The sequence below is a fragment of the Vanacampus margaritifer genome, chromosome 16 (genome assembly GCF_051991255.1).
Source record: "Vanacampus margaritifer isolate UIUO_Vmar chromosome 16, RoL_Vmar_1.0, whole genome shotgun sequence".
Classification (NCBI taxonomy): domain Eukaryota; kingdom Metazoa; phylum Chordata; class Actinopteri; order Syngnathiformes; family Syngnathidae; genus Vanacampus; species Vanacampus margaritifer.
The window spans coordinates 16,165,690-16,180,120 of NC_135447.1; the positions used below are offsets into that span (position 1 = coordinate 16,165,690).

At 40.8% G+C, this 14,431-nt stretch overlaps 1 protein-coding gene across 1 annotated transcript in view; it reads left to right on the forward strand.

Annotated features, from left to right (window-relative positions):
* The first annotated feature begins 639 nt into the window (after nt 1-639).
* The window catches only part of ntm (neurotrimin), a 94,253-nt gene continuing 80,461 nt past the window's right edge, over nt 640-14,431 (forward strand). Inside the window, exon 1 of the mRNA XM_077545725.1 lies at nt 640-836. Within this exon, the coding sequence (XP_077401851.1) occupies nt 776-836 (61 nt within the window). The 5' untranslated portion in view covers nt 640-775. The remainder of the gene's footprint in view (nt 837-14,431) is intronic.

Genomic DNA, 14,431 nt, shown 5'->3' on the forward strand with positions numbered 1-14,431 from the left:
AGACACAATCTCCGAAGGAAGGTACATTTTGAAAGAATAAAATCTAGGACTAAATTAAAAGATCAATGTATTACTATAAGTGGTGTGAAAGTATGGAATCACCTTGATGATAAATTAAAAGGGTGTCAGACCATTTTTAATTTTAAACGTTTGTTTAAAAGTAAAGTTATTTAAAATATGAAATGTAAGTTGATGTCTGGATCTTGTTTTTGTTAATTTTAGTATAATTTATGTGTGATATTTGAGTTAATCGTTTTGTGTGGTCTGATTTTGTTAAAAGGGTAGGCAAAAATAAGCGTGAACTTTTCGGCCTGTATGATTTATTTTATGACTGACCTGTGTGTTGTATTTTTTTTTCTCTTATGACTGATCAAAATAAATTGTATTCATTCATTCAATTCAAAAGAAACACTGTGATTCAAATTTCTTCAGGATAAATCTGAACCACACTGCAGTGCCTGTTCAGGTAATAGTACAAGAGTTAGATCATCAAGCTACCAATGTATATCTAGGAAGTGAGGAGAAGGTGGCAGCAATTTATGTCGTAACCGCCTCATACCACATCGTGCGTTTTACTTTGACAAGCTAGGATCGGAAAAGCTTGAGTTTATGCACGCCAACTTGTTTGCAGCGCAGCTACCAATAACCTCATAGTTGAAGGAGATTTAGAGCGTCGTGTCCGTGGATTATCTATCCTGTAACAGGAGGACGTGGGGGAAAAAAACACTTTATAGGATTTTTAGAAATCACACATAAGACAAACAGATCAATAAGGATGACACAAGCAATGTATTGGGCTATGCTGGTCGGGATGGCCATCCTGTTGATGGGGCAAGGTAAGGTAACAGTTTTCATCCTTCCAGCACTTGTTGTTGCTCACGAACGGTTTGATTGGATGCGGCTGTAGCCGGGTTTATATGATGTTCTCACCCAAGTAGAGTCCGCATGCGGGTGATATTTGCGCCTTCGTCTGACATGACACCTAAGGTGAAGCTTAAATAAAGAGATTAGGGTCTTGACTCACTCAAGTCTCGAACTAGCTGCTTTGAATGTATTTTTACACCACTTAGTCAGTTATATTAGGCTAGTTCTGCGTCTCACATGAAAAGTCTTTCCTCGATTTGCCTTTGGTTGCCTGACGATTTGTCATCTGTGAGGAAGACTGCCCTTCTGAGCATTTTCAGGTGAATATTTAAAAACTGGTAGATTGCAGTAGCCACTGGTTTAATTGTCTGTCAACTGTTGGGGTTTGTTTTGACGCATGATAAATCTCTTTAATGGAGCTCTTGCCTGACAAATTAAGTAGTAGTTCCTAATCCAAACGGACTTTGAGATCAAATCGCTGAAGTTAAACCGTACCAATTCGACTGTTTGGATCCAGAGAGGAGACCGGCTCTGGATTCTGGAGCTTCTCTGACACACACTGCCTAAAATGTTCAATGAATGTCATTTAACGTTCTGGGGACGAAAATACAACATGAATAGAAACTACTGTGCTCTTGGTTCTAAGGTTGAAACACATGCTTTTAATCCTCTTTAGTCTGTAGTTAACCCTTGCTTCAGGACATGATCAACCCCAAATCTACTTTTCTGTGTGTGTGTGTGTGTTTTTTTTTTGCAGTACAACTATTTCTACTCTATTTCTACTATATTTGATTACATAAAAAAAATACAATATAAGTGGCAATAATGTTATGATATCTCCCAGGGACACATTTTGATAAACTCTGCATTAGGGATAGAATAGTTATTGGATGGGCCGATTATCGGTGCAGATATTTGACATTTTGACAAATATCGGCATCGACCTTTTTATGACTCTGAAGGCCGATAAAGCTGGCATCTCATTGAGCGGTGAATGCTTGCAAACTTTTTGAAATTTTGAACATGTTCAGACCATTTTTAACTGTCTGCGAAGATCTTTTGAAACGTTTTACGAACCCTGAGGAAAACCCCAAATTAGCTACATTCCTATGCATTTGTCGCTCAGTAAGATACAGGGAACTTTTAATTTATGTATTTATTTACATTTCCAATTTACTTTATGAAAGATGATGCTGACACTGGGAATACACTTTTAATTTTTTTTTTAATTTAAATTGTGTTGAAATTTTGGAAAACTTTTTTTTTTTACTGTAGAAAACTTAGGGAGCTATCTATTTGCTTAGTTTTTAATTGAGTTTAACAAATGGTGATGGCTCGGGAAGCTCCCTGCAATTTAAATTAATTTTTTTTTTATATATATATAATATTTTCTCTTTTACTGCAAATTAATATTGGCTTGAAATATCGACCTCCTTGACTATTAATTAGTATAGGCCCTGAAAAAAACCTTACCAGTCTATCACTACAGTACTCTGCATATCTCTCTTTAAAAAAAACATCTAGTTTCTCTTCATTTCTGCCTTATGTATCCGACCTGGTGACATCCGCAGGGTTTCTCGGCTTCCCTCCTAAAGCTGCTGCCCCCGCAACCCGACCGCGGATAAGCAGTAGTAAATGGATGGATGGATGGATGGATGGACGGATAATAGTGACATTATGCTAGTGTGTAATTAAATAAAGTCGTGGTCGAAACATTTGTGGGACGAGGGACACGTTTGCTCATTTAATTCAAAATTTACATTGTGCAAGTCAGAGTGATAGACTTTCTAGATGTTCTCAACTCTGGTCCTCGAGTACCCCTATCCAGCCTGTTTTCAATGCCTCCCTCAGCCAACACAGCTAGTATCGTTATCAGGCTTCATGCAGAGCTTGATGATTAGCTGATCGTTTGAAACACCTATGTTGGCTGTGGGAGACATGGAAAACAGGCTTGATAGGGGTACTCGAGGACCGCGGTTGAGGATCACTGTTCCAGCTCACCAAATAGGGCTGGGGGAAAAATTTGTTTGTGGTCTCTTTAAATTGAAAAGGGAGAAAATTAGCGTCGCTGCATGTCTTATGTTTGTATCAAAACAATCCACGTCAAAATCGCTAAATAAATAAGAGTTCTAATGAATTTATTGGAGCCAAACACACGTAAGATGGCGGCTCTACGTGCGTCAGCAACAGGAAGGCGGTCTCTACTATAGCATAGACCAAACCTCACTCCTCCTGATACAGCGGCAACTCCAAGTTTGTTTACTCCTCAATCCTCCCAGTTGGGTGCAGGCATTTGACATGAAGACTATTATTAGTTTTACGGCACCAAAGTGTGTAATAACCGAGTCAAATTAACCCAGATGGCCACAATGCACACGCAAGGGAGTTTGCAAACATAGACGCAGGCAGACCTTAGAAACGAACTCACTTCACAATACCATTGGCTAGGTTAGCATTCCCTAGTAGCATTATCAAGTACAAAGCTACGTTTAGCGAGTACTCATGACGTTTATGGATTTAAAATCGGATGGAACCAAAGAAAAACATACGGAGAACAAATTTCGCCCCACTCAGGTGGGTGTGACAATCAAGTGGTACTTTAACTTTAACTTTTTAATATGGACAGGAGCATGTCATATACAAGTGGTAGTCTGGCATTAAACTGTATTTGTACTTAATATGTTGCAGAGAGTAATTGAACAATAAATGTGTGTTGCTGTGATAACAGCATAATTAGTTCATTTGTTGAACATAGCAAGTTTACTTACACTCTAAAAATTTGTCAAATTGTCAAAAGTGCGACCTGGTTCCTTCTGTGGTGACGTATATTAACATACATGACATGTCACCCATAGATGGCACTGTCATCTTAGTGGACCCTGGTAATGTGTTGGGGAAGAATGACATCATGGCTGCAATCTTGTTTATAATGAGCTTGAATAAGATTAAGCTTGTATAAAGGTGCAAATTGACGCTTGATTATTAAGCACAAGAATTTTAGAAGTTCCAAGTAATCTGCACGGTTTCACGGCCGCTGTAGGGCCACCTGCAGCCAAATTATGCCGGCCCTACCAGAACCAGCACTGGCCCTGTATATCGATGCCCTTGTGCCGATCCTTCACATCAGAATTTGGTCAATACCACATGAATTTTTTTTTTTATACTATTAGTGTGTGTGTATTTTATTTATTTATTTTTACAAATTATTATCCAATATTGAGAGTTAAAAATTGCTTGCTTTTTTTTTTTTAATACAATGTCAATGATTAAGCACACATGCCATTTTTGAAGCTGATGACAACACAGCACATCAACAGAACTTGTTGCTTCATCATTACCATTACGATCCCACTTGGCAAAACGAAAAACAAAAAATAACTAACGGGTTAACTAAATAACGGCTTTTCTGCGTTTTTTTTTTCTTGAAGGAAGAACATCAAACCTGAGATGGCATCTAAATTATGGTAATACTTAACAATGCCATACGGCATTTTTATAGCACAATAGACCAGTAAACAAGTCCAAAATGGACAGTGCTATGTAGGCACATGCGTCACAGCAATGACGTGGACTGCACAAAAATGTCCAATTTGGCAACATACAGGATACCATCATTTTGATACTTAATCAGCTTAAACCTTTTTTCAGGGACTCAGATGCCATTGATATTTGCATTTTTAATGTTCATACACACTGACTCATAGAATGAAGGAAAAGGAATTTTGAGTCATGTGTTTCTTTAAAATGTGCAGTAAATCCTAGGGCCCGACCGATATCCATTTTTTGAGGCTGATGCCGATACTGAATTTTGGCAGAAAAAATACTGATTACTTATAAATCTGCAGATTATTTAAAATATATATATTATGCATAAAATTCCACCCCGACACCCCCCAATTCATTTTCAATGGATGTCACATGCTGGATGCACAAGCTTTCGCTATTTAGATTCTCTGCCTTGAATGGCAAGTCCATAGTATGACCTTATCAACAAATTTCATGACGTATACAAGGTTATTGTATAGATTTATGTCAATAATAAAACCATTCTTACTTGTTTACAACTGCTGTAAAGCATTAACCATTCCTTTTATATATTATTATCTTGTGTTATTTTCACAAGTCTTGGGACTTACTGGGCTAACCTGGGACCTCGGGGATTGTATTTCGTGCCTTGTCATGTGGAAATGTGTGTTAAAAAAAATCCTTGAATTTTGAGAAGTCTATGAATCCTTGAAATATCAACTTTAAATATAACTTGAAAGGACAATGACAAAATAAAACAACAAGAAAGTGAAATAAAAAAAGAATAAACTAATTTAATAGCAACTGAAAAAACAGTAAGAACAAATACTGACTGTTCCTGTGCGTTTTGGCCTCTTGGGGGCAGTGTGGTGCCCTGCATCCATGGCGTACACACTTATGACAGAGCTTTTTCCCCTCAGTGGCCAGGCTATTGGGATTGGGGTACACATTGTATTGTAATGCCGCAACAATTTTGTGTTTATACAAATGGCCTAATGAAGCAATCTTGATCTTAATCTTGGGATGCGGTGCGGCGCAGCGAAATCCGCACATTCGTGACGAAAGTAAAACTAGTTTTTAAAAACTTTTTTCATGTTTCGCCTAGCGGTAGCCAATCAGTTTCGAGTACTGGCTATGTCACACACAGCGTCCTGTCTGTTGTCAACCAGAGCGCAACAACACGGCCAGCCAGGACTGAATGGTGAGCATACAATAGCATACAAGTGCTGGTAAGTGTATTTACTTGCAGTTGAACTGTACCGAGGTAGCAGCAGTGTTTATCATCCATGCCAAAATTATTTAGGGCAAATGCCGGACACCGGATTGCCACAAAAAAAGCGGAAGTGCTATCACGTACCTCAAAAAAGGTGCTGCTGGAGACAATAGTGCCCCGGCTGTATAGTCCCAGGAAAGAAGTGTAAGTGTTTGTCTGTTTTTGTTGCCTTGCTAAAGTGCTCTACAGTTGTTGTTCACCAAGTGACACGCCTCCTCCTCTCCGGTGTGCGAAGATGCACGAATATGAGCGGCAATCGTTCCAAAAAACTATGCGGTGAAACACTAGCAAAGGATCGCCTTTTCGGTTTTGGTGTGAATTTAGCATTAAAGTGACCACAGAAGAAAGTTGCAAAAGTAACTAGTTTTTCACACATTGGGAAGAATTTGTGCCTTTGCGTAGTGTAGTGTTATCTTTACTTGTGGTTATGTGTTCCCACAGCATTTGTGTGTCAATATTCGTCATTTGAAGAAAAAACACTACCAAAGTCAATGCTGTTAGCATTTGAATAGGATCCTCCCTTCGCGTTTAGCATTAGCGCTAGGCTAGCAATGAAAGAAAGATTAAAATGTATGTTAACGTTCCGTCTCTGTGTGTGCGCGTGTGTGCGTGTGTGTACGTGTGCAAGCTGGGCTAGCACACGCCATTCAGACATGTCAGGGAAGCCGCAAACACACACCGCATACGCTAAGGCTAACTTCAAAATAAAGCTGACCAAATAATACATTGACAATAATGCAACAGCCTTGGTGGGATTTTATACTTAGAAGTCGGCCTGCATGGCGGCGTGAATGCCAGCTTGACATTTCGGCTTGCATTATTGACGTTTTTATTGAAACTACATGTTTTCTACCACCATTATTATAATGCAACCCCAAAAGTATATTCAATAACAAACTTAGGATGCGAAAAAAACGCAAGTTAATCACGCCGTCTTTGTATGATACGGTATAAGTCTCCGGCATTGGGTACCTGGCTGGCAACAGTATTTTACAGTAGTTGTTGCTTGGCTTGCTTGCTTTTCTTTATTGAGTTTTCAATATTGTGGACCTATGCTACTTTGTAATTCACACTCCATGTTTAAACGAAGAGAATGTGCCTTAAATAGCACTTAGAGGTATTTTTCATCATTTGAAAAAAAAAAGATAAATGGAACTTTGTCTTCATTTATAATTATTATGTAAAAGACTAGCTTAAAAAAACAACAACATTTAACTCAAAATGTCCAATATGGTCATTTGGATTTTAGGAACACAGATGCAAGATAACGCAAGGCAGTATACCTTTTTATTTTATACATGGACCATGTATAAAATAATTATGTATCTTGCCTTATATTGCACTTAAAGTTGTTTTCCTAAATCCTCACTGCCATATTAGACATTTTGAGTTGATATATATATTTTTTAAATGTAATGGGCAAAAGCTTTTTATAAAATAAATGAAGACAAAGTTGTATTTATCTGATTTCATTTGAGTTTTTGCTGATCTTAAAAACAATCCCATCCATGATCCGATCCATGACTTGTTGCACCACTAGTTGTTTGGGTACAAAAACTATGAGGTGGCCAACAAAAATGTCCAATATTAGATCCCTAAAGGAGAGGCAACAACTTCAAAACTTCGTTCAACATCTAAAGTTGCACAAAGAACGGTAAATAAGCTAATGTCAATTTATCAGCTAATTATCGTTGCTAGCTGCGTAGTTAATGAGACTTTAAACTCACTGGTAACACATTGCAAACAAAATCGGTTGCACCACTCCAGGTTCACTCCCTGACTACTACTTTGGTTTGATGGTCACCTGAAATATATACGCTACAATGTTAAAATGACTCGAAAGGACTTGAAACTCAAAGTGTAGGACTTGTGAATAGACATGAGACTTGTCAGTCTTGACTCGGGACTTGAAGGCAAATACTTGAGACTTGTGATTTGCAAAACAATGACTTACTCCCACCTAGGGCTTGTGGCATTGGCTTATTGTACTGTATGTACTTGTTGTGTAAAGATTTTCCCTTTCTCTTTTTCTCTTTACGTATCATCCCAATGACTTGGATCTGGGACAAAAAAAAGTTACAGGCTTTGTCCTGCCTGGATTACAATGTCACCTGCCACTTGAGAGAGTGGTTAGAGAAATTTGCTCAGCAGGGACGTTGCAGTGTGCCTATGTGTGTTGTTGGCAAGGTCATATCTGCAATTTATGGCAACTACAGTAAGAGCCCACTACAGTAAAAGGGTTGCATAGAGCATATGAAAGAAGAGGATAAAGAGAATCCAAGGAGAGATAAAGGACAGCAGTCTATGACCTTTTTTTACCCTCTCTCTCACGCAAAGGTTTCAGGGCTTCTACATTGTAAGATTGTATGCTCCCAAATTAAGGACTGAAATGTGCTCTTACCAGAAAATGAATACAATGCCTTTCACGGGCAGATAAATTAATAATGACACCTGCCACGCCAGCTATTGCTCTCCCACTTTCCCCCCAATGTCTTTTCATTTTGTTTTGTTCTCAAGCATGTCCCATGCTGACGACTAATACTGCCTTTGATTGTGAGCCAGTCGAAGCCAAACAAAGCCAGATTGATACTCAATGTAGCTGAATAGTGTACTGATTAAAAATCAACTTTTAAACAAAATTGCTTTATGCCATGTGTATCTCAGACATGAGCTTGGTTTCATATATGTTGCACTGTCATACTGCTAACATACTCTTAGTGTAACAGTAAGAGTGACAATACTTTGTTGTTTATAATTTGTTTCACATATTGAAGAATTAAACAACGATGCAGTTGAACAATTATGATGCAGGTTGTGACAAATCTGCAGACAGAAAACACAAAATTACTGGACTGACATTGCCTGTGGCCGAATGTCCACCCCTTATCCCCTCACTCCCCATGAATGGGATCCTCCCTTCGCTTTTAGCATTAGCACTAGGCTAGCGATGTTTTAAAAAATGAAGCACGTTTTGTATTTAAATATACAGTTGATGTTATTCTTATCGGCGTGTGTTTAGTTTTACAGTTAACTCCAACTTAGGTGTCATTAAACAGCTTAAAGGACGCTTAGGGACAACAGAATAATCAGAATACATACGCTCCACACTTGCTAGTTACTAATGCTACGCAAGCAAAATGGTGCATTCAGGGTACTTTCACAGCGTCAGAAACTTCGGTTTTCTTCAATTATAACGTTTTAAGGGGAAAATAATCAGCCATTTGGTCCAAATGGCCGATAGTTTTGGCAGATGTTTGAAGGGCAATAATCGGCCAGTTAAAATCGGTGGCCGATTAATCGGCGGGCCCTACTCATTATTGTACCGCGTTGCTGTATTAAAAATATATTTAGGATGATAATGATCACAATCCAGTCAATAAATTGATTTCCACAATGATTCAGAGGGACTGCCCAAAGCTCTTGTCAAGTTTATGAATGAATGACATCCACCGATCAGCGGCATGTTGAATCACCTGTGCTGCAAAATAGACTTCTTTTTAGGCAATCTAGAATTTAGTCTACTTTTTGTGACCAAATTGGCGATGCACTGATGGCTGCGGCAGTTCGACAGGCTGGAACGCCTAGAGAGGCGAAGCGTCTACCACATTCACAAACACGTTAGACCAGGGCTAGGGAACTGCTGCCACTTGCCCCGCCACGAAAACTGAGATGTGCCCATTTTTACGCAGAGTGTTCCAGAGCACTGGTGCCCGAATTGAGAACACTTTTAAACCTGCAGACTTAATTTTGGCTCTCTGGATCACAAAGGATTCTGAAAGGAACGTATGGTACCACTAAGTCAACAAGATAAGAAGGTGCTAAGCCGTGTAATACTTTGAAATTGAAAAAAAGTTAAAGGCAGTGCTGAGATTGAGTAATAATAGCACTGATGAGGTGTCGAAGTCCATAGTGATTGGCTGTGAATCCAGACTAAAAAGTCCAAATAGCAGCCATTTCATCATTAAGATGTTGCGTGACCACTATTTAAAGATATTTTCAAGATAATTGGGATATTTTACATTGACCTATTATTATAGAGGTTCGCCTGGTTGAAGTCGGATTGCTTAAGCAAAGGTTGAATGAGCGCGGTCTTAAAAGCTGCGGGTACAGAGCCAGTCAAGAGCGATAAGTTAGTATTTACTATTTAAAATGGAAGGTCCTAGAATTGGAAATGGAGTTTCGCAGGAAGAAGGTCAAGCATGCCGTCTGTTTTGCCGCACTAATGAGTTGTGTAAGGCTTTCAAGTGATAATTAAGTTGCGAGAGAGTAGTCAGACCAGTATCTGCCTAAACGTTCATATTAATGGTTGTTATTGCAGGACTTAACTGGGTTGTAGGCATTGCATCCTTAAACTTGTTCCTAATGAGCTGAATCTTTTGAGTAAAAAACTGAGTTGAACAGCGGGAGTTATTGGAGGTTGTCTGCGCTTGGCATTGCAACTGTATCAAATAAGTAGAGTTCTTTTTTTTTATTAAAGGGTCTGTATCACGGTATTTTAACCCTTACCCAGTTAACTATAGGCATTTATATGACTATACTTTCCTGTTGGCACAATGGCAATGCAATTTCTTATGAAATAGAAGTTATTTTGGTTGCTACTTTTCACTAAAACCCTGCCTCTCCCTATGGGGCTGCCGTGTCCCGTTAATGATGTCTTCCGAAAGTCAGTTTTAAAAAAGAAAAAGAAAGCGAGGTTCTGCACACATCGCCCACAAAATTAAGTAAAACTTAAAGTGATTAAACCATGGAATTTTAAGCCCTTCCACAGTTAACTATAGGCATAAAATGATTAAATCTTACCTTTGACACCATGGCGATAATTTTTTAATGAAATATTAGGTATTTCGCTGGCTATTTTTCTAATGCGGAAGTAAAACGCCCGGTTCAGTAAAACCCCGTCTCTCTCCGTGTGGTTGCCGCACCCCCCTCGTCCAAGCTGCCCAGCTGCCAAGGAGCGCTGCAAGACCGGCCAGCAGTTGTAGTACATCCGTGTCCGTGTCTTCTTTACATGTGGAAATTGGATGGATGTTTAATTCTTCAATAAACATTTGAAACAAAACGGTCCCTTGCCGCAAGAAATCGTAGTGGAGGACGGGAGAAGAGAGAAGAAAGAATGAAAAGAAGGGCAACCATGAGAGGGTTGCGAACCAGAGCCTGCTGCTTACAAGGCAAGCATGCTAACCACTAGATCAGGAATGTCAAACATACAGCCTGCGGGCCGGATCAGGCTAGCAAATGGGTTTAATCTGGCCCGCGAGACGATTTTGGAAAGTAAAAAAAAAAAATTGTAATGTTGGACCAATTAATCAGCCGGCCCCAACCAAAACATATAAATTCGTAATTGCACAAGCAGTCCTCAGATAAGCAATGCAACTTGTACACGGAATCGTCCTGGATGTCATTATTTTACACACAACCTGAAGTTACGGTTTGTTTAATTATTTATTTATTTTTTTAAATCATAGAACGACATAAATATGTTAAATATGACACAAATTAAATTATTGGGAGCACAAATACATATGACAAGTAAGGATGGGTTTAAAAAAAAAAAAATATATATATATATATATACTGTATATATATAGATATATCGATATTGCTTTTCATAGCTCAATATCGATTCATAAAACCATGTATCGATACTTTTAAAATGGCTTTTTCCGGTAAATTAATGTGCCCTAGGCACTTGTTCAAAACTTCATGTGAGCGTTGTTCAAATGTGCCCTTCTGTTATTCAAAATATCCCAAAAGGAGCCCAGTCCTTGCAAAGAAAGGAAACAGCTCAAGCATGAGCTGCTCCGAGCTGCTGATTGCTATATAACTTGAAAAATGGGCTGCGTTTTAATGCAAGCACTGATGCACTATGGAAAAGCTTTTCTTTTTGCAGTAGTTTTATTTTTTATTTTTTTTGGAGAGCTCAGTATTGATCATTTGACATGTCATCATCATTGTTCTCCTTTTTATTTTTTTTTATTTTTTTTATTTTATTTTTATTTTTATTTTTTGGTATGTGGGTGTGCGTTTGTGCGTGCGTGTAAAAAAAAAAAAAATCCCATACCGTTCACACAAACCAAAATCCAGCCAGAGTCGTGGGGCTGTCAGGAGACCCGAAGAAGGACCAAAGAAAAGAAAGGAAAGTGAAGTCCAGCACCGACCAGACATCACCCACCGGGCCACCAACCAGAGTCCTTCACCAACCCCAGAGACATCCAAACTCCAACAAATCAGGGAGACCTCAAGGGCCCAAAGGAAAGACTGAGGAAAGGTAGGAAGGACAGACGAAGCAGAGTGAGATCCCAGACACCAGCATCCACCGATTCAATGACCTGAGGGAGAAGCAGATTGTGTCTGAGTTGCGATAGATGCTGGTGTGGTGGATCTGGCATGCATGAAAATCTCCACCAAAGAGGGGAGCCGTTGACCCCTGCCAGGACAGAGCAAGCGCAACACCTCAGGGCCCCCTAGGCCGCGGCAGCGCCAAAGGACGACCCCCGGGCCCCGCAGGGGCCACCGGCCGGAGAGCAAACCCAGGAGCAGGAGTGCCCCCCACCCCAACGCGGCCCGCGCCCCCAACCCAACGCAGCAGGACGGGGCACTGCAGGCCCGCCAGGCACCCCCCCCCCCCCCGCACCCCACCCACCCCGCCATCCACCCCAACCCAGCCCCAGCCGCCCCCAGGTCCCCAAATACCCAGACACCCCCCCCCCCACCCCAGCACCCCCACCACCACCACCACCCTCCCAACCAAGCCGCCCCGCCCCCACCCCCACCAACCGGCAGCCCCCCAGCCCCCGACCCCCAGACCCCGGGGACACCCCGCACCCAGGCCCCGGCGCCGAAGAGGGGCCGGGCAGCGGAGCGGTAGGGCATCTGCGCCCACCCCACCCCCCACCACGCGGACGGACGGAACACCGGGGGCAGAAGGGCAGACGGGCAGACGGGGGCACCGGAGGACGGGCGGCACCTCCGAACCCCAGGCCCAGTGGGGAGAGGCCCCGGTCGTCACCCCAACGTTCTAAGTGACAGACTAACCCTGTTACTGAGTTCGCCAGCTCGCCGACTGGCGAACTCTACCCCTAAACCTTGAGTGTGACCCCACCCAGTGTATATACATAAGTGTGTGTGTGTGGTGCATTAAAATTGGGGGCAGGTGAACCGGAGCAGAGGGAAATGATATCCCCATGCTCCGATCCACCCGCCTCCCAGGCATGTCAGTGAGCGTATGTGGTGCATTAAAAGAAATTAATGGGGGGGTTTGCAGTAGTTTTAAATGGCTTATCTTAACTAAAATTCTGCGTCACATTGGAGCCAAAAGTAGAATCGTGATCATTTACTGTGCATATTGCTGCTCTAAATAGTAAATAGTAAATAAGTCATATTACACTATAACTTACACCAGAGCGTGTACTGTCAAATTGAACATCTCCTTAAAGAAGGCCTATCATTGAGTGTAAGTTTTACAATTGCTATATGGAGCTTGGATGTCAGTCCTGTGTCGATGTTGAGTCTAACAGCTCACTGGATTGATTCAGATTTCCACTTTCACAAAGCTGTTCTGCATGCCCGCCGGGAGTTTTCTGGCTTGCATACTGCCGTTGCTATAGCATCAGCTTTTATGACAATGTTTGAAACATGGCATATTCCGAAAAACAAAGCACACGTGATATTGAGAGATAATGCCCGAAACATGTGAAAGCTATGACAGATAATGAGTTACGACGTTTGGGTTGTATGGCACACACCCTGCAGCTGGCCGTGCACGATGCAGTGCTTTCACAGCGCAGTATAAGTGATATTATTGCCACAGGGAGACATATCGTGGGTCACTTCCGGCATTCCCCCTTAGCATATGCAATACTTCAGAGTGTAGAGAAACAAATCGGCCAGCCCACCAAAAGACTACAAGAAGATGTCAGCACTAGGTGGAATAGCGCCTACTATATGCTCCACAGTCTCCTTGAGCAAAACCGGGCATTGGATGACAAAACTACCTGCTACCTTTTTTTCCCCTCCGTTAGAGCTCAGTATTGTTCATTCGGTAATTTTACCGATTTGACATGTCATCATCATTGCTCTCTTTATTTATTTATTATTATTATTATTATTTATTTATTAAAAAAAAATATATATTTTTTATTTTATTTTACTTTGTATGTGGGTGAGTATGTGTGTGTGCGTGTGTGCGTGTGTGTGAGTGTGTGTGTATTCATTAGTTCACCTAAAACCTATTAACCAGAGTCGTGAGGCCGTCAGGAGACCCATGGAAGACCAAAGAAAAGAAAGGAAAGTGAAATCCAGCACCGACCAGACACCACCCACCGGGCCACCAACCAGAGTCCTTCACCAACCCCAGAAACATCTAAACTACCTGCTACCTTTACGTCCTCACAGTGGGGATTGATTGAAAATATAACAAACCTCCTGGAACATTTTTGATGAACTGACCAAGGAAATATGCTCATCAACTTCATCAGCCGCTGATGTGATACCCTCTGTGATGGTTTTAAAGCATCTCTTTTCCAAAGACACTGCAGTAGATCACGGTGTTAAGACAACCAAGTCCACTTTGCTTTAAGCTGTCACCAAAAGATTTGCTGACATTGAAAATTAGTCTCTCTACAGTGTGGCAACCATTGTAGATCCAAGGTGAGAAAATGATCAACAATATAACAATGGGAAAAAAATATTTACATATCACTGACATTGGCCTGATACCTTCTATATCAAAATGTTAATAATATATTAAAAAAATGTTTTATATGTTAG